Source organism: Choloepus didactylus, chromosome 2 (genome assembly GCF_015220235.1).
Source record: "Choloepus didactylus isolate mChoDid1 chromosome 2, mChoDid1.pri, whole genome shotgun sequence".
Classification (NCBI taxonomy): Eukaryota; Metazoa; Chordata; class Mammalia; order Pilosa; family Megalonychidae; genus Choloepus; species Choloepus didactylus.
The window spans coordinates 22,240,794-22,268,518 of record NC_051308.1 but is presented as its reverse complement, the minus strand read 5'-3'; the positions used below and the strand labels follow the sequence as shown (position 1 = coordinate 22,268,518).

General features: G+C 34.7%; 1 protein-coding gene across 5 annotated transcripts in view; it reads right to left on the bottom strand.

The window, feature by feature from the left end:
* RYR2 (ryanodine receptor 2) overlaps window positions 1-27,725 on the bottom strand; it is a 769,122-nt gene that overhangs the window by 294,543 nt on the left and 446,854 nt on the right. For all 5 annotated transcript variants that reach the window (XM_037821856.1, XM_037821863.1, XM_037821872.1 and 2 more), the window contains exons 17-23: window positions 20,416-20,534; window positions 19,936-20,069; window positions 17,842-18,083; window positions 14,658-14,850; window positions 12,692-12,908; window positions 10,128-10,232; window positions 5,914-6,017 (exon numbers count right to left, since the gene is read on the bottom strand). In XM_037821856.1, coding sequence (XP_037677784.1) covers window positions 5,914-6,017; window positions 10,128-10,232; window positions 12,692-12,908; window positions 14,658-14,850; window positions 17,842-18,083; window positions 19,936-20,069; window positions 20,416-20,534 — 1,114 coding nt within the window. The remainder of the gene's footprint in view (window positions 1-5,913; window positions 6,018-10,127; window positions 10,233-12,691; window positions 12,909-14,657; window positions 14,851-17,841; window positions 18,084-19,935; window positions 20,070-20,415; window positions 20,535-27,725) is intronic.

Genomic DNA, 27,725 nt, shown 5'->3' with positions numbered 1-27,725 from the left:
AAATGCAGGGTACGAGGATGAGGAAGCAAATGTTCCACTTGGGCAACATGTGCAACATATAAAAAACGGAGATATTAGGGTTTGTTTGGGAAGGGCAGAAAAGAGGTGACCGGAGTTCAGGTTCTGATCATCTGTTGTAGGTTAAGGATGAAAGGAAACACTGGGCAAGTATGTGGTCTAGTACCTGCTTAACAAATATTTCTGGCTTGTTAAATGAGGTCCTGAAATACCATACTGAGAGAACCAGGAACACAAGTCACTAAAGGTCCTGCAGCAGACTGGAGTAATTAGATGTTCTCAGACAGAAAATAAACTTTTTTTAAAGACCGATTCATTATCATTACTACTACCATTTTTAGTAAATTTACAAAATTGTGCAACCATCATCAGAATCCAGTATTAGAACATTGTTATCACCCCATTCAGAGGTTGTTTCCCAGCCATCTTCTTTCCAGTCAGCAATCAGTTCTATCATACCTTGGATAACAAACTTGCTATCAGTTCCAATGATGAATTTATCTATGTTTGGCTCTTCGCTTCTTCAACTGCCATGTGCACTGCCTGCAGTCCTGCACTTTGGTTGTCTGCTGTCTAGAAAACTTCTCACCTAAATTTAGAGGAGGGCCAAGTCCCAGGTAAACTGCAAATCCTGCTTGTGCACCATCTCTCCCATTATTTCAGCAGCTACCATCCACATAAAGAGGTGTCATGTGTTCTCAACCTCGGCCAAAACCCTCTCTGTATCACTCCCGGGAGTTCATGTTGGTCTTTTCCGGTAGAATCGCTCAGTCATTCCCAGCATCCCATTGACACCAGGGAGTTATCTACGATCCCGTCTTTATGAATGTAGCCATTCTAGGTTACATGTAATAGTACTGCACTGTAGTTTTAATTTACGTATTCCTAATGACTGATGTTGAACACCTTTTAATGTGTTTATTAACCATTCACATATTTTCTTTGGTAAAATATTTACACAAAACCTTTGCCAATTTTTAAACTGGGCTGGATGTATTCTTTAATGTTGAATTGTACAAGTTTTTACATATTCTGAATATGCTTTATTAGATAGACAAATCTGGAAATATTTCCTCCCAGTCTGTGGCTTGTCTTTCATATGCTTGTGTGTGTGTGTGTGTGTGTGTGTGTGTGTGTGTGGTAACTTTGATACAATTGATGAGAGAATATTATAATTTTATTATTAACTATGGTTCATAGTTCTATTAGGGTTCACTGTTTATGTTCCACAGTCCTATGTTTTTGTTGTTTTTTTTTTTTTAATTTTTATTCTGTTACCATATATAACCTAAAATTACCCATTTTAACCACATTCAAATACGTAATGCAATGGTGTTCATTACATTCACAATATTGTGCTACCATCAACACCATTCATTACCAAAACATCTCCAGCACTTCAAATAAAAACACTGTGCCACTTAAGTATTAACTCCCCCATTCCCCTTCCCCACTCCAGTCCCTGATAACCTGTATTCTACTTCCTGACTCTATGAATTTGCTAATTCTAATTATTTCAGTAACATCAGACAATATTTCTCTTTTTGTGTCTGGCTTATTTCAATCAACATGATGTCTTCGCGTGTGTTGGCAATGTATCAGAACTTCATTCCTTTGTATGGCTGAATAATATTCCACTGCATGTATATAACACATTTTGTATATTCACCCATTTGTAGATGGACATTTGGAATACTTCCAAGTTTTGACTATTCTGAATAAAGCTCATATGAACCTTGGTATGTAAATGTCTGTCTGAGTCCCGGCTTTCAGTTCCTTAGGGTATATATCTAAAAGTGGAATTTCAGTCATATGATAATTTTACATTTAACTTTCAAAGGAAATACCAAACTGTTTTCCATAGCTGCTGCACCATTTGACATTCCCACCAACAATCAACAAGTGTCCCTATTTCTCCAAATTCTCTCCAACATGTGGTATTTTTCATTTTTTTTTTTTTCAATTGTAGCAATGCTAGTGGGTGTGAAATGGTATCTCATTGCGGATTTTTTCATTTGCATTTCCCTAATGACCAATGATGTTGAGCATCTTCTCATTTGCTTTTTTGGCTATTTGCATACCTTGGAGAAATGTCTATTCAAATCTTTTGCCCATTATATAATTGAGTTTCTTTCTGTTGTTGAGTTACAGGATTTCTTTATGATATTTGGCCTTACAATCCATGAACATGGAATGTCCTTCCACTTATGTAGGACTTCTTCGATTTCTTTTAGCAATGTTTTATGGTTTTCCATGTATAAGTCCTTCATATCCTTGGTTAACTAGATATCTGATACTTTTAGCTGCTATTGTAAATGGATTTTTTTCTGAACTTCCCCTTCAGGTTATTCATTACTAGCATACAGAAACACTAGTAATGATTTTGGGGTATGTGCCAGTTTGAATGTATTGTGTCCCCCAAACGCCATTACCTTTGATGTAGTCTTGGGGGGGCAGACGTTTTGGTGCTGATTAGATTTGCTTGGAACGTGCCCCACCCAGCTGTGGGTGATAACTCTGATGAGATATTCCCATGGAAGCATGGCCCCACCCATTCAGGGTGGGTCTTGATCAGTGGAGCCATATAAATAAGCTGACTCAAAGAGAAGGAACTCAGTGCAGCTGTGAGTGACATTCTCAAGAGGAGCAAGCTTGCTGGAGAGGAACGTCCTGGGAGAAAGCCATTTTGAAACCAGAACTCTGGAGCAGACACCAGCCATGTGCCTTCCCAGCTAACAGGTTTTCTGGACGCCATTGGCCATCCTCCAGTGAAGGTACCCGATTACTGATGTGTTACCCTGGACGCTTAATGGCCTTAAGACTGTAACTGTGTAGCCAAATAAACCCCCTTTTTACAAAAGCCAATCCATCTCTGGTGTTTTGCATTCCGCAGCATTAGTAAACTAGAACAGGGTATTTTTCTCATACTCCATACTTTGCTAAATTTGTTTTATTAGGTCTAGTAGCTTTGTTGTGGATTTTTGGGGGGATTTTCTATATATAGGATCTTGTCATCTGCAAATAGGGAGTTTTACCTTTCCCTTTCCAATCTGGGTGCCTTTCTTTTCTTTCTCTTGCCTAACTCTCTAGCAGTTCCAGGAAGCTGGAACACAGTAAACATGGCGGAAAGTGATACACTGAGAGATAAGGAGGTGTCAGAGCATCAGGATAGGTAGCCAGTGACTGGTTTTAAGCAATGTGTGGGCAGCTGCTGAGAACAGAATGAACGGAAGAGAGGAAGCTAGAGGATAACTGGAATTGGAAGGAACAGTTAGGACACTGTTGTGGTGGTCTAGGTAACAGATCATGGAGGTTGGACCAGGGTGACTGCTATGGAAAGGGGAGAAAAGGATAGATTGGAGATATACTTGGGAGGACTTGGTGATGAGCTGGATGGAGGGTGCAGGAGGTGTCAAGGATAATTCCTAGGTCTCTGACCTGTGCAAAAGGAGGAATGGGGGTGCCATTCATAGGGGAGGAGAAGCAGAGGTAAAGGTATAAGTTCAAGATGATTCTGACACATCCAGGAAAGATGTCAAGTGTGGAATGCACAGTTCTATTGCTCAGAGGAAATGTCTGGGGTAGAGATGCACATTTGGGGAACTGGGGATATTTAAGCCACGGGTGTGGTGAGAATACCTCCAGAGTGTGCACAGTGAAAAGAAAGGGTGCAGGACTGCACATAAGTAATCACAAGGTTTAGATACTGTGAAGAGTTTTGCTAGCAAGAGAGACTGGAAAGAAGGTATAGAGGAAGGAAGAAAACCTACTCTTTAAGACAATAATTATGCCTCTCCCTTGGTTATTTTTTTTTCTCTTCCTTCCATATTGTTCTCTTAACTCCCCCTGTGCCCCTAGTCCCCCCAACTCCTCCTTTATATAGATATGCAGATGAGCATATTGCATTATCCTAAAAATGATTTTAAAGACAAACTACTGAACTAGAACAAAAATACTGTTGTAGACTATTTATATCTTTGTTAACTTCCAAAGAAAGATTCTATGGAAGTATACTACACATTAATTAAAAATCATAATAACATTACTTTCCAAAACATGAGCCATCCGTTCAGAAATTAAGATCTAGAATTTGGAAAATAAGGACTGAGAACTAAACCAGAAACTGAAAATTCAGTAGTATTGGTTAAATTTGCAGAGACAGCTGACAGGCATGCTAGAACAAGCCGTGCTGTTCTGAATGAGGGTGTCAGAATTTTTGCTGTACTGAACAATCCACAGATGACAATTCAAGTCGCAAGTATGTTGTCTTTGTCAGCAATTTACATGACAGAAAATTACAGAAGGAACATCAGAAAGCCATATTCACAATCACCACCAAATCCAAAATAAGGATATTTCAGAATAATTTCTTGCTTATTTGTTATTTGATACCCTCAGGATTTAAATGAATAAAGGTATTAACCTCTCCATTGATATTTTATAACAAAAATAGTGCTGATCTTTTAGCATCCTTTTTGTGAGACATATGGTGCTAAAGGTTATATCCATTATTTCATTAGTCTCATCAACAATTCCACATTTTACTGATGATAAGAAAACCTAAGACTCAGAAGTTGAGTCACTCCAACAAGATTCTAGTAGTGGAACAAGTCACTTGAACCAAGAACATCCAACTCCAGACTATGGGCTCTTAGCCTACTGTGTTCTGGTGTCTATCAACTAAATAAGTGAATAAAGGGAACACAGAAACAAAGTACTATACTTCCTCTAACCTACTGTATTGAACATAGTGTAAATTTTGGAGAAATGAGGGTTTTTTCTCCCCTAATTTGAATTTTAAAGAAACAGGTGAAACCAGTTCATCATAACACTCTGCTGTGAGAACCACTGATGTTGATGGCCTTTCAACAGTAACAAAGAAATGTCAAGATCTAGTTCATGAGAAGAATCATTTGCATCAACCATAGGGAATAACACATGCAGCCTGATAATTAATCAACCCAGCCACCAGTAGCTGTTATAAATGAGATTATATGCAGCAAAATCTCAGCAGATTAAATGCATATATAGATTTCTATACTCTAGCACTTCCCAGGATTTTCTATTTGCTGGCTTAGCTGTCATTTACTAAAATAATACACAATTTATTGCAAATTTAACAAAATTATGTTAGTCAGTGACCTTTAAAAAAAAACCATTTTGCTGTAGAAGATGGAGAAATAATGAACTGCCCTGAATTACAAAACTAAATTGATGAGTTTCAAGTCACAGGCACAAAGAAAAATAGGAGATGCCACAAACAAGATAAACAGGTCACGTGAAAAATATTATGCATTCTTTATTACAGATAAGCCTTATGATGTTTTATCCTTAATTGATTCTCTACTTACTTGATTTGTATATGTTCCTTTTCCTTCTAAGTTTCTAGTAGACACTAACCTCACCCCATGTCCAATTTATTAAAATTAAGACATATAAGATACAAAGTCTACATTAGAAAAAATTGTTAGATTCAATAGAAATAAAATAGCACTCTCAAATTAGCATAAACGTTTCTAAACATTTATTCTTTTTTTTAAACATAAATTCTTAATATCTTTACTTGTTTTGTCACAAACCAGTAATAAACAATTTATGACTGGCCCCAGTCCATGGACCTGGACTCTCACACTGAATAACACTATATGGGATCACAGAAGCCGCTCATTGACCCATTTGCACCTGTAGAATACCCTTTGGGAAATCCTGATGTACAGCATAAAGACACAAAATAATAGGGTCCAGGTCTAATTCCAGACAAATATTAATCTCACCCATTTAGACTATGAAAAGTTCTAACTGGAATTAAAATAACTTCATTGCTGAATTAAAGTATAACATCAATACCTTGTTTCTTTCAGATAAGGCAGGTTGGGGGAGGGGGATTTAACTCACTTCAGGGTCTCAAGAGACATCTGTAAATTATAATTGCGCTCCTGTTCAGGTAGCTTGGAGAACTCCACCAGACACGGATGTTGTCTCTTATTGTCATCTCTAACCTGCAACAGTACAAGAAATAGGCATATAATAGTTGCCATCATCAAACACTATAGTGATAATTGCTCTCCCTTGTTCTCTTCTGCTCAGCACAGTTCATGTGGGCTTCTGCATGTATATGTTCACCCCCAGATACCCACATGGGCTGCTCCCTCAGCTCCTTCCCGTATTTGCTTAAATTTCACATTCTCAATGAGGTTTACCCTGCCAAAACCCCTAGTATGCCAACCTGCCCGCCTACCCTTCTCTTATTTGTCCATAACACTTACCACTTTCTAACAGACTACATATTTACTGATTGTGTCCCTGTCTCCCCACACTAGAACATAAACTAGAGTGGGGATTTTGGTTTCTTAAGTTCATGCTTGGTACAGTGTAGGCACTCAACAAACACTTTATAAACTGAAGTGAATTATACGTAAGAAGGGTGTGTAATGGCTTACTTTGAAATTATAGTATTTTTTATGTGTTTAGAGACATCAGATTAGAGACATCAATTAACAACATGACTGACTGATTTCAAGTGCTTGTGGTGGTTCTGGATGCTCATTTCACACACTGTCAGTTACCTCCTGAAGGCAAATCACTCTACTACCCTAACAAAACTGGTTAGCATAATACATAACTTCATATTAATTATTCACAATACATATTAGCAAGATTTTAGGAATGAACTAATGAGAAAGATGCTCTATTTCCTTCCATTAGTAAGTAGGCTTTTATCTTCTCAGAGGCCTAAATTACACAGGCATTTCTGCCGGGAACACCTAGATGACAACCATGTGTTGCCTGGAAATAATTACTAGGTTCTATAAACATAAAAAGTATGTGAATAATTTTTTAAATAATTTTTTTTAAAGTCATAAGGAGTCACCAAATTAGAAGTAACACAGTCCTTTCTTTCTGGTGAACATTATGAATGAACAGGGCTTCTACAGAAGCATATATTGTATATATTTATTTGTATTCAGGAAGTAAAATCTGAAGTTACAAAACTTACCTACAAATTCTGAACATCAAAGCAAAAATCAATGTGTCTGAGTCCTGAGATAATCTCTTTCCCATTTACACAACTTCTGCTTCCCTTTTATCCCCTACACCAGAGAATAACTGGTAATACCATAACCTTTCAGGTGTCCAAGCTAAAACCAGAAATCTAACTAGATATCTTTCCCCCCTTACCCATACTATACACCTGAACTCAGAACGTCTGCAATCATGTCCTCTGCATGTATCCTCACCGCCAGACACACAGTTGTGAAACCCATCACTTCTCCCTGAGTGTTCCTGCTGCTAGGCTCGCTGCTCTTCCACACTAACAACCCATATCTTTTAATGTACACATATAACACGCCATCTCGCTTTTCAACATTCTGCAAGGCTCTGTGCCAACCTACAGAATAAAATCACACTCTACCTTTGTGATATGCTTCCTGCCTACCTGCCCTGTTTCCCACCTGTACTCCTCTGCATCACCAGCACCTTGTTCTTTATTCTCTGGCAAGAATGAACTCATGAAAGGTCATTGCAAATGCCTAGCTCCTTTTACCTCCATACATGTCAGCTCCTCTGCTTAGAATACTCCATGACTACTATCCAACTCATTCTCATTCTTCATGTATCAGACCAAATAATACCTCCTGAGAAGTCTTTCCTGATTTTCCAAGAAAGACCTAAATATTCCTTCTTCATTCTATTAGAACCCCCAATATATCGTAATTGTTTGCATGCTTAACACTCAACTAAACTGGAGATTCCTACAAGGCAACACAGTACTTCAAAGTCAAGGTCTTTTCAACTTTGGGTTCCCAGGACAAGCACAATGCCTGGTAAATAGCAGGCACACAATAAATGTTAAAGGAACAGATTAATGACTGAATGAATGTGGCTGATGTTATTCTATAAAATGGAACTTGTGAGTCCCCTGTGAAAAATTTTCCAAAACCATTCAAAAGAAACTATAACTTTATTACAAAAAAATCACAACCAACTTGTTGGGCAGCTTACTTTAAATTACTCCAAAGAAAAATACATTTGAACACTTCAAACTGTTATTTAAATTTTTAAAGAATTTATTGAGTTAGCCTAATAATGGGCATGCACATTAGTCTAGAATAAGAAATCATAAATTCAGGGATCGTAACTATTGAACTCGAAGGAGTTTTAGGGAAAGTCTTGGAAAAGCAGCAAGACACAAAATCATATTTTAGATGTAATAATGATGTGAAATTCCTCATATGTCAATGTTAGACTGTCCCAAATTGTTGATCTGATATGGTACCTGGAGCTGTGTTTGCCCATAATGGGCACTAAGAAAACAACTTTCTTTCCATCAGCAAATATTTATTGAGCACATCAAGAAATATTTATTTCCCTCCACCAAGAAAGTTGTTAGATGCTAACACTACAGCAGCAGACAAGTGCTTAGTTTCTCCTCTTGAGGCTCTTAAAGCCCAACATTGCTTTAATCAGCCTCAGACCAGATAAAGAATAACTTGAGGCAACTATGGGGAGAATGACTCTGAAGCAGTCTTTTAGTATCTCAACTCAAAGAATGCTTTGAACATAACAGGAATATGATATATGGTATTGAACTAAACTGAATTTAACTGAAGAAATGGATAATAATGAGACCTTATATTTTAAATAGAACTAAGGCTCTGTTACAAAATATAATCATTTAGGTGATCTTAAAAGCTTGACAAGAGAGACCTTTACTGAGCATAAGCCCAATAAATAGTTTACTGTTACTCTGTGTGTGCATGTGTGTATGAGTTATGTATGAACTTTTTAAAATCTTAGCCTATAATAATTGTTCCCTTATCTCAAAACTTCTGGTGAATTTTGTCTGTATTCATCTGGCCGTTAACTATGTACACATTAATAATATCTCTTCTCTTACTAACTTTAATGGTTAAATCTTTTATTTAACATTCACATTTCCTTGATTTTTAAGAGTCAATGAATACAGCACAAAACTAAGCACTTACATGTATTCCTTGATTTGACAAATATCTAAGCATTATTTAGTTAATGAAAAGATCCTGTTTTCTGATTACACCTCAACAATTATCTGAGGATTTACCAAGTCTTATAATGAAAAATAGTTTTGGTCTAGAAGTTACAAAACTTGGATTCCAGCCCTAAATCTGCTGTTCTCTGGCTGTGTCTTCTGTTAAAGCATTTAATAACTCTGTGAGAATTCTCAGTTATGTCATCCCTGGTAAAACTGAAAAATCACATACCTCAGTGTGCTGTCATGAACATTCAACCTCATAAGCTGCCTGTGAGAGTGTATGCGAGACTGCAAAGCACTAAATAAATATATAAGCACCATGAAGTAGTATGGAGTAAAATATGGCGTTACTACTAACACTGACAATAAAGGTTCTATATGCAGAGCCCAATGCAATCAACTATTATTGGGTGAATATATTAATGTCTATAATCACTCAACTATATGAAAGTGCTATAGCTTTTGGAATATTTAGAATAATAATGTTATAAAAATGAATGTATTGCATGGTTCTACTAAAAACAGGTATGTGAGACATTGGGCTTGCAAAGGAAGTTTTTCTTAAAATCTAAGTTTTAGTGAACAAACCATAAACAAAGATATTTAACAAATAACTGTTTGAAAACATGTTTAATCATTATTTCTCAGTCTGTCTTACCACTGTGAAACCAATTATAAACCTTTGGCCACAAGACTTGTATACAGCTACATGCAATTGAGACTAGAAGAAGTGAAACACCAAGAGAGGCAAAAGTAAAAAGACTTCTATTTTCAGTTTTCACTCTGAATTTCATGAGATATTTTTTAGAGTGGCTTTTTAACATTGTCTGCATATGTTAAAGTCGATTTGAAAATATAATTTTCAGCCCAAGAATTAATAACTTTTCAATTATCTAGGTAACTAAGATAATACTTCAAGGATTCTGCCAGTAACGTCATTACCGCCAATAAAGCAAAACTGCACAAAAACTAACATGTAGGGAAAAAAATCAATCCAATCGATTCACGCCACCACAAAGCAGGATGAGTGAGAAAAAGTTATGTTTTCTGAAAGATATATTAGCCAAAACTGAAAATAAATTTCAAAATAATGTACCGGACCATACTGCCAGCCAAGTTCAATTTTATTCATAACCCAGAGTTCGTGGATATTCTCTGCCAGTTTTTCCCTTATCCTCTCCAGGTGAGGGGGCAATACAATCTAAAATTTTAAAAAAAGAAAGAAAAGAAAACACACATTACATATAAATACAATAAAATTCAGCAAGCATTGTCCTCACCATGAATTGAACTGTGTCATAAACATTTTAAATGTAATAATAATAAAATTTAATAATAGTAACAATATTCTTCTAGCCATTTATTTTATGACATTCTTTAGGTGGCAAATTCTGATTCTGGACCACTGTTTTTTTTGTTTTGTTTTGTTTTTTATTTTGAAATAAATTCAAAGTTATATGAACAGTTGCAAAAACAATACTAGCCCCATACACAGAATTCCATCATACCCTGACCCCCCTCCCTTGATAGCTCAATCCACCAACTTTAACATACTATCACATAGCTATTTCTTTCCCTCCCTCCCTACCTCCCTATCTATCATCCATCATCTATTGCTCCGTCTTCTGAACATATGAGAGTTAGCTGCACACATCCTTGAATATACACTATAATTCACGTATACACTTCCCATGGACAAGAACATTCTTTTATGTAATCCCATTAAGCGCAGCTAAGAAGTACAAGAGATTCAACAATGATACAAAGCTTACATTCTATATTTCCTTTTCCTTATGTCTCAACTGTGTCCCTTTGAGCCACCTGTGCTCTATCCTCCAATCCTATCCAAGTTCATCCTTAGCATTCAATTGTCATCTAGTTAGACTGTCTTTTTTTTTTTTTTTTTTTCAGTTGTGGACCACTGTTTTTGAAAGCTTAGGTTTCCAAGTAGATTTATGAACAAAATTTGGAAAGAAAGAAAATGGAGTGCTGTTGGGAACAACTGAAGGATGTTTAATGGATGTGAGAAAACAACCAAAGGGTAAATTATTTAAAAAAAGAAATCACCCCAAAGCTCTTAAACTCAACTGGCCAGCATCCATAGTCTGGGGTGAAGGCAATTCAATGTTCAAAGAACAATCCACTGGCTCTTTGAGCCTGTAAATATCTGAGTGCAGTGATTTATGTTTCCCTTAAATCTGTTGTTTCTTTTAGTGGTTTCCAAATATAAGGAAATCACCAAGGAAATGTGCCCATTAAACATGTCCCCATTAAAAGGAGGAAGTTAAATGACTTCTTAAAGAATGAAAAATGGTTTTAAAGGTGAGGGATTGGTTGTTTACACCTTGATAATGTCCTTATGTGTCATCCAACAACTAAAATCTCAAGGACTAGAGCAGCCAAATAACCACAAAGTCCATTGATAGAGTTTCTACAGGCAGCAGGTTATCACTGCTTATTTTCTCTGAAGCAATAGAGGTTATCTAGGATTCAAGTAATCCTACATGTGTCACCAATGCATAATCCAACTCTCCATTTCAGTCCATCCCAATCCTCCCAATCTTGTATATTCACCACCTTCAATAAAACGACACAATCCTGCCACCTTTCAGCAATGGACAACACAAACTGAATTTTGGCAATGAACAAGGCTTGTGCTTATTTTACAACATAATATAAAAAATCAGCAGAGAAAGAGAAGAAACATGATTTGAGGGGCTAAATAACTGGTACTAAATTGAAGCTTTTGAGGCCTGCTATTTAATTCAACTTCAGACTTCAGAAACAAAGCCTTTGATCTTCAAAAATTAATTAAACTAAATTATTTATTAAACTAAACTAATAAAGCTTTGACTACCTAATCAACCTCACTAAAGTAACTTCACATCAAAATAAAGCAACATATAATTCATTATCAGTCTTAGGATCTCTTTGCATTTAGGAAAAAAAAAAGAAAATTGGCTGACATCTCTTGGGCGCCTGTTTGCCAATTACTGTGCTAATGTGCTATCTGTTAATATGCCAAACATACTATTAGCATCTCAGGTGACAAGGTGAGACTCAACCTCTACCCAAGATAAAGGCCAGTTAAACTGCTTCAAAATAATAAGTGTGTCTAAAAGGGAGAAGAAATTAAGAACTCCATATCTACTCTAAAGCAAGTATACACTAAAATTATTATGTACTACATCTATTAAGTATTACTTCAAAGGCAATATTCTTTCCCATAGTAAATCATCTTAAAGTCTCACACCTATAAATTGGTTGTTTAATTTTGCCACTAAGTTCCACCTGTTGCTATTATTGCTCATGTAGAAAAGAACTAAAATAATGTGCATTTTATAAACTAAATAGGATTAACTATTTTAATGAAAAATTAAGGACAGCCCAGAGCAGTTTTTAAAACATCAGATTGTGACCCTTAGTGTATTATGAAATCAGTTTAGTGGGTTAGGACCATCTTTTAAAAAAAAATGAAATAGAATAGAAAATAGGTGAACGGACATGGTAAAGGTGAGCATTATTTTATGAAACTTGTTTCAGATACACATATAAAACTTAAAATGTAATCCTGTGGGTTACAGTCAAAAACTTTTAAAAGGCACTGCATATCAGAATGACTACAATGCAAGCTGCTGTCATTAGAGTCGATCTGGGTACCTGGCTGGTATCCACGGGAATCGGGGTGAAGGCTGCTTGTGTCAGAGAAACTGTGGGGCCCAGAAGGTCCCGGGTGTAAGTTCGCTCTTGCTTGTATTCTCGGCTGTGTTCCACTTTCAACTTTTCTTTTGGCAGGACAGCTTCATAACAAGGAGCATACCCAGGTGGAGGAAGGAATTTAAATTCTCCATGTCTCCCTCCTAGCAGAAAGCGTACCCTAAAAATGATGCATGTCAGGGTCAGTTATATCTCTGGTGTATATAAAATATATCCTCAAAATATAAGGAATAAATTATTAATACATTAACTTTACCATCTCTGGTGTATATAAAAGATATCTAACCCTCAAAATATAAGGAATAAATTATTAATACAAAATTAACTTAACCAGAAGCACCTTTTTTTGTCCCCTTAAGAACTATCATTAAGTCATCACATTAGAGTCCAAGAGGCTCTGATCATAAATGGTAAAGCATGAGGGAAACACAGTGGTCAAAAGAGAAAACTTGATTAATTATGTCAGTGGATCAGAGAAAATTTATTGCCCACTGGAAAAATTGCTAGAAGATTATGCATGACAGTTCCATATGAAGGAAATGTATGTCCATGTCCGGAGGAACTAGTCATTTAATGTCCCAAGGTGCTTAACTAGTCAAAAAAGAAAGAGCAGACATGATCTAAATAGCTATATGTTTAAAATCATAGGGGCTGAACTAGCTACAATAAGAAGAAAAAGCAATCACTTTACACTAAGTAATTTCCTAATGGTACTTCCATTTGCCAAAGAAAGAAGGTAACCATATTTCCTAATATTTACCTATTCGATAAAACAAAGATCTCACTAAAATCTTTTGTACATCATAATCATTTAACTAAAATAATTTAATCTGAGCTCCACTGAATCACACCATTGGAAATGTAGCTAAATGGTGGTAATTTCTCGAAGCTCTCAGCTTCCAAATATAAATTCGAAATTTCATTTTCCTTGCAATTCATTTTCTACTTTGTGTTTAAATTTCAGGAAATAAAATAGGGAATAAAAGTAAAATAAAATAAAAAGCAAGGAACATGGAAACTTTAAAACTTTCTAAAAGCTGTCAGAAAAAATATTATTTATGTAAATACACAAAAAAGATTATTATAGTTTTATATGGATAACTAACAGTTCATGACTACTCTGTCCCTTCAATACAGTTCTTTTTTAAACTAGGAATTACTCCTGTGAGTATAATAATAATTAAAAAGAATAAGCAAAATACATGGATGGATGGTTGGTAGTAATAAGGGAGTCACTCTCATCAAGTAGATGTAAACATATATTTGAAAGTGAAAGAGTGGTCCTTATTACAACAGACCACCTTTTATGAAAATCATCTTTGTAGAACTCCAATGACTCATCAATTTTAATTTCCATTTCCCTCTGGATAATACCAAAAAAGGAAAGAGAGGAAATATTCATACTGACACAGTTGACTTTCAGCAGACAATTTATGAAGTTTAATAAGTAAAGGGAAGCACTGAAAGAATCCACCTTGATCAAAAACAAGAAAATTTAATCTCTGTAGAAAAAGGGATTTGGAGTGGGTGGGGAATATAGTGCAAAGAAAAGGAAAACTAACGGAAACAGATACAAGAAAATAAGTGGCAGTTTTTTTATAATCATTTTCCCTTATTAGATGAAAAATGTACTTGAAAAAAGCACTTTGAAGTATCTCAAGAAAGTGGTCTGAGAGTTATTAGGCTGCTCACATCTAAGTGGCAGAATATGTGGACAAAGCGGTCAGTCTCCCGAGATGCCCTTGTTGGATGAAGCTTACCTTAAAGGAACAGGCAAAATGCCCTGTGGACAGATGTCCAGGAGTGAGAAACAAAGGTTAGAGAAGCAGAGGTGATGGCGGGGCAGAGTCTTCTGTGAAAGTATGAGAAGTGAGAAGGAAAACAGACCAAAAAACATAGAAATACTAACTTTATTCCTGCAGAGAAACTAACAACTGGAAAGAAGAGGCCATCTATGTTGAAATTCTCAAACATTCCTTGAACAGGCTGTCCATTAATTCGGAATGAGATGCTTGGGGCACTTAGATCTAAACAGCAACTGATGACATCATCAGTTTTCAACAGATGTTGGTTTGGTGAGCTTACAGTACGAGCAATACAACCTGTTGGAGGAAAAACATTCAGGAAGGTAAGGTATTTTTATCTGAGAGTATCGTCTTCAGAGCCAAAATCAAAGACGTGAATAGGTAGTGAAAGATCAATGCACAACAGAGAATGCAACAAATCTTGAACGCAAATTGATGCTCTACGTCAAATGGTTTCTTCATAAACTCAAAACAAATATATATAAGGATAATGTAAGCAGAAAATGTGATCATTCATTTATGCAATGTTTACCAAAAGACAACTACATGCCAATTGTTTTGTTTTAACAATTCATTTTTTTTTTCACACAGATCTGGGTTGACTTCTAAAGTACAAAAGGATAAAATTTGAGGCACAAAAATGATATTTAATAAATGTCATTTCTTGCCCTGGCCAATCTATACTCTGAGCCCATTCTTGACTATATCACAACTCCTTTGTTAATGAGTCTCATGGGAATGTTTTTCATAGCACAATGGAAAGAAAGAACCCAAGTTTTCTCCTATTCACATGCACATACACAAACATTTTTGAATTTGAGCAAAAACCAAAAATAGATTTCATGATACAAGCCTTGCATTTTTAATAAGACCTCCTTTTAATTCCAGCATGCCAAGATTTTTTTTACCAATAGTACTTTTGAAATGCCAGTAGAAGAGAGTATCTACTTTTAAAAATGTGTGCACTCCTTTTTATTTGATGAATATTCATATCTTAAAGCAATAAATTCACTATCAAATGACTTCTAGAATTCCTGGGATATAATAAAGGAAAATTCTTTAAAAACTTTTATAAAAACACTGCAATTTAGAGATAAAAGTCTGTTCCTTTGTTTGAATCAAGAGCTGTAGCTGACAAAAATGTTATTACACAGATTTTTACTGCCATCCAAATACGTTGCTCACTTTGAAAGATATTATGCTAATGCTAATGACTATTTAAAACTTACCACAGTAAAATGTTTTATAACACCTAAAACAAATACCATAAGATCACTAGTCAATAACCGATAGTTAAAAGTTTTGAATGGCACTCACATTGTTTAATCCACTTAGTAGCATTTTTTGATAAACTGAGAACTACATTCCCATTCTCTGCATTAACTATAAAGGAAGACAACAGTTGTCTGACTTGCACCTGGATTAGAAGTCTGTATCCATCTTTTCCAAACTGTTCTATGACTGCCCTTCATCATTCTTCCATATTTAAATTCTCTAAAGCACCAAGATTTTTCCACCCTTTTACCCCTTACAAATACCTACTGATCTGGGTACCCAAAACAGAATTCTGCATTGAGAGAGGGAAAGTACAGCAACACTGCGAAGTTTCACACTGAAGAGACTAAATGAAGACATGGCTCAAAACTTTTGCCGAAGAACCAAATCCTAGTATCAAGGATCATCTCAACCTGCACTGCAGAATGTTAAGTGGTAAAGAAAAGTAATCTCTCTTAGAAATCAGAAATATTTAATACTTTAAATTCCAATTAAACCATTAAAAAGAAAAGGAGTACAAGAATGAGCCCAGGAAGATTGCCTACATTATGATGAGTTCTGACTTTAGTAACTCAGACTCCAACTGAACTAGATTCATCTTTGTTGACCAAGAATATAAATTTAGCAGATCATTTAACAGTCCCTCAGTGACTTGAGACAACACATCGTTCAACCACAAAGCCACTTAGGCATGGTATGGTGCCTATTTTCTTGCCATCTTAAAAAACGTACATACGCTTTCTCTTGACAATGAAGTGTCGAGATACTTTTCCACTGAAATTCCAGAACATAGCATTCTTTCTGTGAGCCTATGGGCAACTTAACAAGTGATATATTCATAAAGTCACTGATTATTTTTTGGTATTGTTCTGTTTTAAGAGATACTTTGGAATGAAAGGCATAATGAACATAATTCAATTATATTCCTCAAGCTTAAACAATGAAATAGTTTGAAATTGAATGCAATAAAAAATGGTGAAATAGTGTTATATGGCTATGATTACTGGAAGCAATTCTGTGTTGAAAACATCAGATTAATGTTTTCTTCCTAACTTCTTTCTGTAGTGGAAAAATATGTTAACACTTTTCATTCATTCTATACCTATTTTGTGCCAAGCAATAGTAGGAGCTAAGGAAATCTAAAGTGCAATAACAGGATAATAATAACCAAAGGACTACAGTTAAAACGCATTGTAAAATAGACATTAACCCTATTTTATGTTTGATATGATTTCTGAAGTTAGTACTCCTTGCCTTTGGTTGGTCAGGAGGAAAAATTTACTATGGGAACAAGCCAGAGTGTCTCTGACTATACTTTTAGTGAACCTGTGGTCCAAGAGACACTCCACACTGTGCACCAACTCCCATCAGCATGCCTCAGTGTCGAAATGAAATATCCAAGACATAGCTTACTCTCCTGTAGACAACTAAGTTAACTGGCATTGAAGAAAGGAAACAATTCAATGTCACTGTTACACATAACTACATTCAATACTTTTAGTTTACAAACTTATACCAGAACACTTAGACTTAATTTAATTGGTAAAATTATTGTCAAAACTATTTTAGGCCTACACCTATAAAGAATTAATATATGAATAATATCACCTGCACTCCATTAAGAAGCAAAGTTCAAGTTTGCATAAAGTAAGGTAACTTATATTACATTATGGGGCAGGAGGTTGAATTCAGCCTATGTCTTCCAATTATTGCCAGCATTCGCTTTTTTGTTCTTTTTAAACTGGAAGCTAAAGCTTCACACAAACCAGTTAAGGTAGGTAGAAACAAGTGATTTCAGTGGTTGATTCATAAATTGGAAGACCACTTTTTAAATACATGATTCCTAAGCAATATAATCCTTTGGAAATATCCTAGAGTGGTAATTGTTTTCTTTTTCCCCAGTGAAATTTGCTTTTTATCCAATGTAAGTAGCACCATTAACTTTCAGAAACACATAGCAAAGGCAAAAGAACATCTTCTAGAATGATGTGAATGAAAGCAGGTAGTATTTACCTGACCAGAGATGAAGTCCATCAAATCCATAGGAGAACAGATCATCTCCAACACCGTTTCCACCCCACTCTTCGCCCCCTCCAGGGTAGGGAGAATACCCTTCAGTGGAAGCCCAGCCCACTCGCAGGTGAGTCGCCTCTGCCGTCACAAACGGTTCTGTGTGGTCCACCATCAACTCATAGTACCATTTTTTATACTGAGCAGACCCTTCACTGACGCCCAGAAAAATATTGGGCCTCATGCTATAAAGAGATGAATACCATATGAGAAAAGCCTGAACGAACCTTTCATTATTTTACTTCATATCTAATTGTTTTGAACATTTATCCTGCTTTTCTAAGGTATCATATCAAATGTACATTTCCTTAAAATACTACAAAATCATTAAAACAACAATTGATATGGAAAGTAGTGATAGCCTAACAGTTAACATTCAGTGAACAGTGTTTTGCTTTTTGGATTACTTGACAATGCCACTTGAAATTTTTCTTCATTACCCATCAGCGTATTTTATAGTAAATCATATTTAAGTCACAAACTGAGATACTCAGGATAGCAGGTCCTTAGAATTCACAGAGTTAATTTTCATCCAGGACATGTAGAAATTCTCCGAAGCTAAGCTTTGTTTCACACAGGGTATGAGGCTGAAGTAGGACATTTTGTTAGTGAAAGAACTGAGGTGACTAATCATCTTAACAGTTATTCTCTAAGCCTGATTATGAACAGAAGAATTGTCAGTAAATTGTATTTAATTGCATTCTATGAGGGAACTTATAACCTATGGTAATCCTGGGGATTGGTGACATTTTCATGAAATATCACTCATTAATGGCAGGTCTGTTATACAAAGAAGCCTACAGGAAACCTTAAACCGATCCTATTATGTTGTTGTTATTGTTGTTGAAAACAACACAGAAATACACATTGAACCCTAAATTTTTGTTTTAAATAGTATAAAGTATGAAATATTTCCTGGATTGCTGCTAGATGCAGTATGCCAAAGTTACTACTATTAAAGTTTGTTAACTGGAGGCAACTTTTAACACTTTGTATAAGGGAGGGAGTGAGGTATGGTTCCTAAGAGCTCAGTCTCTGGAGTTGGTTAGATCTGAGTTCCATTTCCAGTTCCGGGTTTTTAATATGTAAATGTGGATAATAGTAGTACCTAGGAAAGTACACATACAAATAATATTTAATGCATGTAGAGCATTTAGTATAGTGGCTTGTACAGAGTACTGAATAAAATGTTAGATACCTTTGAGGATAGGTCTAACTGAACAGGCAATTTATTGGTTATTTGTGGAATTTATTATATTTTGGACATGCTAATTCTGTCTTTCATCCCATACAGTGGACATCTCAAAGTCTGAACTGAAGGATAATGTCTTTATTTATAAGAAGGTGAAAAATATAATTAATGCACACCTATAATCCCTTTATAACTGTCAGCTTGCTCTTGAAGATTTTAATTATAACCATTTACATATGAATGTGAACAAAAGGCCTTATACATTTGTTGGTGATAAATGAATATTTTTCTTGATTCATCTATTGTTACTATTAACCTGTCTGATTGGCCGAAAAACATAATCATACTATTTGCTGAGGAAATAAGTAAAAGATCCTGATAAAATGAATAGTCCAGTTAGAAGGAAAGAATTGAAATGGCAGAACTGTAACCCACAGCATCCTTTGAAATTTGTTCTATAGCTACTTGTTAAATTGTAATTTGAAAGCTATAACTTTTGTATATATGTTACATTTCACAATAAGAAAATAACTGAAACCATGGTACTATAACGCATAATAAATTGGAAATTTCCTATATATCTACTGTTAAATCCTACTTTGAAAGATAGTACCTTTTTATATATATCTTATATTTCATAATAAGGAAATAATTGAAATTGTGGAATTGTAACCTACAATATTCTTTGAAGTTTGTTCTCTATTTGTTAAATCGCACTTGGAAAGCTATCACTTTTATGTACATACGTTACATTCTACAATAAAAAATATGATAAAAAAATGAATAGGCCAAAGGATGTATTTTGTTATGCTACATATCTGGTGACATTGCCTATCTGAATTTACCTGCTGATATGATTCACAAGACGTGTCTGCAACAACAGATCTCTTCCTGGTAGGAGGTTGTCACAGATGAGATGCTGGTTAGAACGGACTGCAACTCCATGGCAAACACAGAGAGAGCACAAGACATCCAGAACCTGAAAAAAGAAATCACTTTTAGCTGACTCTAACTGTCCTTTCATATTCAAACACTGGCAGCACTCTTCACAAAAGCAAGCATAAGCAAATTACCTCCCATTACCTTTGACAGTTATTTTAGCATTATACTAAAATGCCCATTGATTTTCCAATTTTCCTTCATACATGAATTGAGAAGTGATCGTATGTCCAGTAATGCTATGAATAAACACTAAACAGTATCATTGATCATAATTAATAGTAAAAATTTGACACACATTTTAAGGAGTTATCTTATTTTAAAATACATATTTCAAAGTATTCCAGAATTCATTTCATGGAAAAAAAAAAAATTGGCTCACTTACCTTGTGATTTCTTCCATGTTTGTCTAAAAGTGAGATAATGGATTTAATATGCCCTTCTTTAATAATATTTAGAGCTTCTGGACTTTCCACTAACACACAGTGTAAAACTTCAAGAATGCCTAAAGGTAAAACAAAGAAAAGGGAAAAATATGATTAACCAGTCTACAGTGATTAGTGACTGTCTTTTTCTCTATATGTTCACTAAGTTCAACAAATAATTATCGGCTTAGTGCATTTGTCACAGGACACTGAAATTGGTGAAAGGTACTGTTTGGAGAAAGGAATGAGATCCAAGGACTTTGATCCTCACAGTCCAGTGCGGAAAAGGCATAAACATCTAATATACAGTGTTAATCTGTGCAAGTAACTGTTCCTGGGGAAGGTATGAAAGAAAGCCATGTTTAGGTGAAGCCTTAAAGAATATACTAATGAAGATTTTCCACAAACAGGACAGGAAAGGGCAGTACAGGCATGAGAGAAGTCCAAAAGGGAGGGCAAGTTCCCGGATAGGTATGAAATACAGAGCATGTGGGGGAGTGGACAGCTTGTTAAGCACATTGTCACTGGAAGTATAATCCTGCAACAATGCATCCTAACCCATGGAGATGATTACATTTTCATGGAGATTCATAGTAGAAAATGTTTCTTAGTTTACAAAACAAGAAAAATATATAAAATAATACAAAAACGAAGAGAAATATAAAATATACAAAACCTGATTAAGAATAGTAATATTTTTAGGTACTAGCCACAAAAGATAAAATAAAATGTCCTTTCTTATAGTAAACTTTAAACCAAGTTGAATAAAAAATAAATTTAATTGTGAGACTTTTTGGCATGAACTTGAAAAGCTAAACGAGTAAATGTGAATTCAGTTATCTTCAGAGCAAGCTTGTCTGATCAATAATGAGAATGCAGGCCATTCTTAGCAATTAGACATGATATTTCAAAAATGTGATCTGTCTGCGAAGGTTATATGATATTGGGAAAGGCTTGTGAGGAACCCTATAGGAAGGTTTTATACATCTCAAATGGAGTTCACTGTCCTGGAAAAGAAATGTAAAGTGCTCAGGTTTGAAAATTGTTGAGATTATAGTAGGAATTCACTATGTTTGCCACAATCTGTAGTTGATCCAAATCTTAACTCTTCAGCCGTTATATGATATGAGGGCTTTTAAAGCTAATTTCTTCATTAATGACTTAAATCTGAATGTATATTTGATTAAAAAGGATACCCAAAAAAGATAAGCTAATTTTTGGTGTGGTTCAAAATCAATCACTGTGCTCCAATAATCCATGATAGTTAAAAATTAATTGTGGAAAAGTTAAAGAAGGTGTTTAAATAAGTGTACTAAATTGAATACTTCTCTTGCTATTATCAAAAATATAGCAATGAAATAAAGCCATTCATTCTGAGCTAAATTTAACTAAATAATCAAAACTCATTCTTTCTGAGCTAAAATAAACTAAAATAATAGAAAGAGAAAAGCATTTTAATAGATTAATCATGTTATCCTGATATTTTTTCTCTATAGTTTTATTGCTATAAAACTGGGTTCAGCCAACCATGTCTGTTTATTGTTATAAATAAAATCTTACTGGAACACTGCCTATTTCTGTAAATAAAGTTTACATATCATCTATGGCTGCTTGTGTGCTAAAAATGCAGAGCTCGGTGGTTGCAACAGAGACTGTCTTGTCCACGGAGTCTAAAATATTTACTATCTGGCCTTACAAAAAATATTAGCCACCTCCTACTACTGTGTATAGCCATTGAGAAAAACGAGTAAGTAGTAGGAGTTAACCAGGAATAAATCCTCCTAGTAAATAAGTACTCACAAAGGCCAATAGTGCACATAAACCTGAAAACATCAGAAAAATTTTAATGATAAAACTCAATTTTGGAAATGAAGAGCACATGTCACAAAATGCTAATTTGAGAATAAACTGTTGCTTTTAATCATATCCAGCCTACTCCAACAGAAGGCTTTCAGAACTTTTAATTTAACTTTAAAATATATTTTTTGATTGTGAAAGGTCAGATCCAATAAATAATTAAACATTTGCTTGAAAAGGAATGACTGCATCTAATTCTACTAATATTGAACAAAAAGTCAGAGAAAGCCATTTTCCCTTTCAACTTTTGGAATAAATTACAAATATTCTTTATTTTTTGTTGTAAAAATTTCTTAAAGAAAAACAAATTGGAAACACTCAAAGACCTATTTTCAAAAGAATTAACACTAGCTACCTTATATTACATGCATATTTAAATTATGCTGATACATGGATTGAACCCTTAGGTGAAAAATGAAAAAGAGAAAGAATGCTTAAAAACAGTAATAATGGCAATACTCGACTAAAGATCATTTGACCACCAAATGCTAAACAAACTGAATAACACCCAGAACTGGAAACAGTATACAATGCTGATAACCAAATTCTCAAAGAAACATTTTAAAGCTTGGGAGATCATCCCATTATTGGAGGAAAGAAAGAATTAGAAATGTACTACAAATTGTAAACCAAGAGTAATAAGGTGAAGCTACTTGATTTTTAAATTTTTAATAAATCAAAGTATTTTAATGAAATTTTTAAAAACATGGAAAATGAATCAAGTATAATGTAAATTTTTAAGAGTAGATATAACATTGGCTACACATTATTATTGCAACTGTGTAAAATATGTTTACTTGTATAAAATATACATTTCAGAAGAACACCAAAGTGAATAAATCAAGACGTTGATTCTCATTGTGCTCTATTAGCATGTCTGTTTATATGTTTCATTATTTCATAAATTTTATGAAATGAGCATGCACAACTTTTACAGTAAGAAATTTTTTTTAAAGAACACAAAACAGTAGGAAGGAATGTCCATGTTAACTTAATTTCTGTCAGTAACTCTCAATATTAATCAATTCATTCAATTAAATCCTATTTTCCTGACAGCAACTGGACAATGACATTCCCTGCCTGCCTTCTACTCAGTAAATAATGATAATTTACATTATTTAACTTTTTATTTTGAAATAATTTCAAACTTGGGACAGTTGCAAAAATAGTACAAAACCAATACAGAAAACTCCAATATACCCCTTACCCAAATATCCAGATTTATCAACTTTTAACATTTTGCCACATATAACTGACTCTTTATCTACGGAAAGATTCTGTTTGAGCAACATCTTATACTTCACCTAAGTTATATGAACTTATTTTCATTCCATCAATTTAAAATAAGAATAAACAAAAATTAGGTTGAGATTCTATGTTGATTTTAAATACTAGTTCCTAATTGTCTTTTAATATTTCAACCAAGATGGCTACAAATGCCTCAAATTAAACTTTTCCAAAACGAAACGTATCATCTTTATGTTTCTTCACTGGCATATCCAATCTTTTGTGGTACCATATCATCCATTCATATTCAAACTGAAAGCCTCAGGTCATTCTTGAATCCTCTTCCACGTTCTCAATTTCTCATATCTAGTCATTACACTTCATTAATTCTGCATCTTAATATGGCTCCTAAATTTATCCTCTCCTTTCTCAGTTACCAACTTTTAGTTCCAATGTTCATGAACAGCCTCTTACTACTTCCCTGCCTCTAGTCTCAGCTCCCTTCCAAATCCACCCTCCAGAACTGTGGGCAGTTATTTTTCTATAACACATTTTACAATGTTACTTCCCTGCTTAAAATTTTCAGTGGCTTCCCTGAGCCTCTAAGGTGAAGTCCATTCCTTTCACCGTGGTATGTAAGTCCCTTCAGTTCTGGTTTAGCCTTCCTTTACAGCCTCAATTACCACCACTTCATCCTACAAAGAGCAGTTAATTTGTACCTTTCTCTAAATATTAGTCATAAAAATTTATTAAGCACCTACAAGCCACTGTTCTCAGGGATGGACAGGGGTCAGCAGTGATCCGGAAAGGCAAAGCCCTTTTGGAACCTGAAGCACCTTTCTCACCTTCAATCCTCTGCACACATTATTCCCAGACTTAAGTACACTTCCTTCTTCTGAGACGCAAAATCACAATCATCCTGTAAAGGCTGAAAAGTCACTCATTCGGTGAGTCTTTGCCCAAACCCTGAGATGAATTAATGTTTATTATTGAGTACACATTATTCACTTTCAATTCAATTCCCCATTAGAATAAGGGCTCCTTGAGAACAGAAACTGGCTTAATTTTGCATCTTTGACATCAAGTAAACTCTGACCCAGAGATGCTCCATCTCCTGTATGACAGAAGAGTAAGTGAATGAATAAGTGGACTATTAATATCCACCTTCAGTTTACAGTAAATAAACCTGGGATTCATTTATTCAATTATAAAAATATTCATGATTGTTAAGGTATATGGAAGAACTACTTTTAAATATTCCATATCTGAAAACTGTTTCACATTAAAACTTTTATTTTTTTAAGGTAGTGGAGATATGTTATCTAATATAGAGGAAGAAGTTTTATTTCTTAGTTCATGGTTTTCATCACCTATGTTTTAATTACAGCAAGGATCCAAAAATAGCAGAAACTCCTCTGGGTTGAGATGGCTGAGAGCTGAGTTTGTGCTCCCTACCCAAGAAGGGTTAGGCCCAACCAGAACAGCAGGTGTTGAATAAATAATCAATATATAGCATAATAAAAACACACTTTTAAGATTTACAATTAAGTTTATATGTTATAGATTGAAGTGCCAAGGAAGAATTTTTGTTTGTTTGTTCAATATGGGTCAAAATTTGAAATCAAGGAATTTGCATTTCACTATGAATTAGACTTCAAAATATAATTTGTAACATTTTAAAACAAATAATCACAGAGGGAAAGAGCAAATTTAAAAAGCAATGCAAATTTTGCTTTCTTTTCACAATAGGGAGCTAATTCATGACATACGAAGACATTTCCCTAAACAGAGTTTCCATATCTCACCCAAATAAATGAAAATAGATTAAGTTAATATTAATATTAAAATATATAAAGGCTTAAAAATAATCCCAAGAGAAGTAATCTCAAACCAGATTAAGAACATATAATTCTGTACACTTCACATCTTTTTATAATGGTTTTGAGGCTAGAGAAAAAAGTAAGTTCACTAAATCTTGAGCTAACATGAAACTGAGAAAGACAGGAAAAGTGACTGAGGTAAGATTAAAACAACAACACGATTTGATAAAAGTAGGAAAATGAGAGTAAAAGGAATAAAAATGGAAGTTAGTGAGGATAAAGGTATAGCACATTGTTATTCATATATAGAATAGTGGAATATTACAGATGCATTAGTAAAATAAACAAAAATATGGATCTAGGGTGTTTTATTGGAAAACAAGATGAATATGAGTCAAAAGTTTCCTTGGGTAAATTAGCAGAAATAAAATGAGCAACATAATTAAAATGTACTATTTAGCCTTAGTTAGGCCTCTGGTGGCTTGCTGCCTTCAATATAGGGAGCCACAATTTATAAAGGATGGTTAAAAAAAAAAAAGCAATAAATGTGAATTAAGGGCAGTTCATGATACAGCAAATAATGTTAGAAATGTATGCTACTCAGATATTTATTTGTATATATTGTGATGTCTCAAAAGTCTATGGAGTACAGAGCATGAGAGAGTAAGTCACCAACACTTTAAAATATTCTTCTCTTGCTATTGGCTGTCTTGGGGTTTGTTTTGTTTATCTATTCATCCATCACTGAGTAAATAAAATGGCCCATTCATTGTTAGTTCCCAGTTATGAGTAAAATGAAGAGCAAAAACTGACATGATCCTTGTGCTCATGGAATTTATAGACTACACTAGTTCTGTTACTTCATTTGTTCAATCCCTAGTTCTATTCATTTCATCCAGAAAAAGTAACCTCCGAGCTTCTTAGTCTCAGAGTCTTCATCTGTAAAACTGAAAATGATCATAGTACCCACCTTGGAGTAATTGTGAGTATCCAGTGAAGTATGCTATGTGATGTTCTAAGGGCAATGCTCTAAATTCATTGAAGATCTCTTTGGCCACACAATAGAAAACTGCAAAGTCACTAAAATGTATTATAGATTATGTTTAAAAAGCTAACAATGGTGTGTCTTCCCTGAACTATTCATATCTGTAGTAATATTGGCAGATGTAATTAACTAAAGCCCTTACATAAACTTTTAAAATACTTAAAAGACTTGCATACATTTGAACATCTTTAAGATGGATTCACCAGAGCAGCATGAACACAGATTAATTAATTCAGCAAAAGATACTAACCTCTAACAGTAATGATTTATTGAGATCTATTATTTTAGGTAGAAATGTAAAATGATCATAGCATCTGCCTGAGCTTTATCTCAATTTTGAAAGCTCCCCTGCAGTACGAGGACAAGCCTTGGTCATTATTCTAATAGACACAAAAGAAAAATAAATGTTGATACAATCCACCTAATTCTGATATCTGGCAGTTGCAACATAAGGGGAATGGGAGAAAGATATGTTTCATTTGACTAAAACCACAATTTTAGATAAAGTATGTGCAGAACAGTAGGTGGACCCGAGATACAGCAGTATGTGTTGAGCAAAGTACAACTTAAAAATTCATCTAAAAGCAGATATATTTTTAGAGAGCTAAGCAAGTTGCTTCAGACTTGAGAATATGAGAACAAACTACTAGAAGGTATTAAATATTTTGTCATGTAGTGAACTCCAGAATTTCTGGAAATTCATGACTAAACCTGCATTTGTGTAACATGGTTCAAGAAGAGAGCAAATGTGAGAGATGGGAGAGAACAAAGTAATGCTGTAAGATAGGCTAGCTGGATTAGAACACCTCCAAAAATTACCTCCTCCTAAGAAATTCTATGACTCCATGAACCTATGTGACTTGAGCTTGCCCGCTTACGTGAAAGAGTGATTATACTCCCTCGTCACATCTTGAAAAATACAAGTAGTGCATACTCAATCGCTCACTTCTCTCCTTACTAAAAGGCAATATGCTGTGGTGGGAAGAGCGTGAAACATGGAGCCAGGCTGCCAAGGTCGCGATTCTGCCTCTGCGTTTACAAGCTGTGTGACCGTGGAAAAGTAACTTTGTTGTGCCTCAGTTTCTCAACTGTTAAACTGGAATGCTAATAGTATTATCTCATAATGTTATTTTGAGGATTAACTGGGTTAATATATTTAAAGGTTTTAGAACAGTGTTTGGCACATAGTAAGTCCTATGTAAGTGTTTGCTATTACTATGCTTTTCCATCTGAAATTCTCCATATCATGGCTCAGCATTGTTAACATGGAAAAATCTTATTTGTAAAAGGGGCACTATCTAGTTTTACCAGGCAACTTTTTC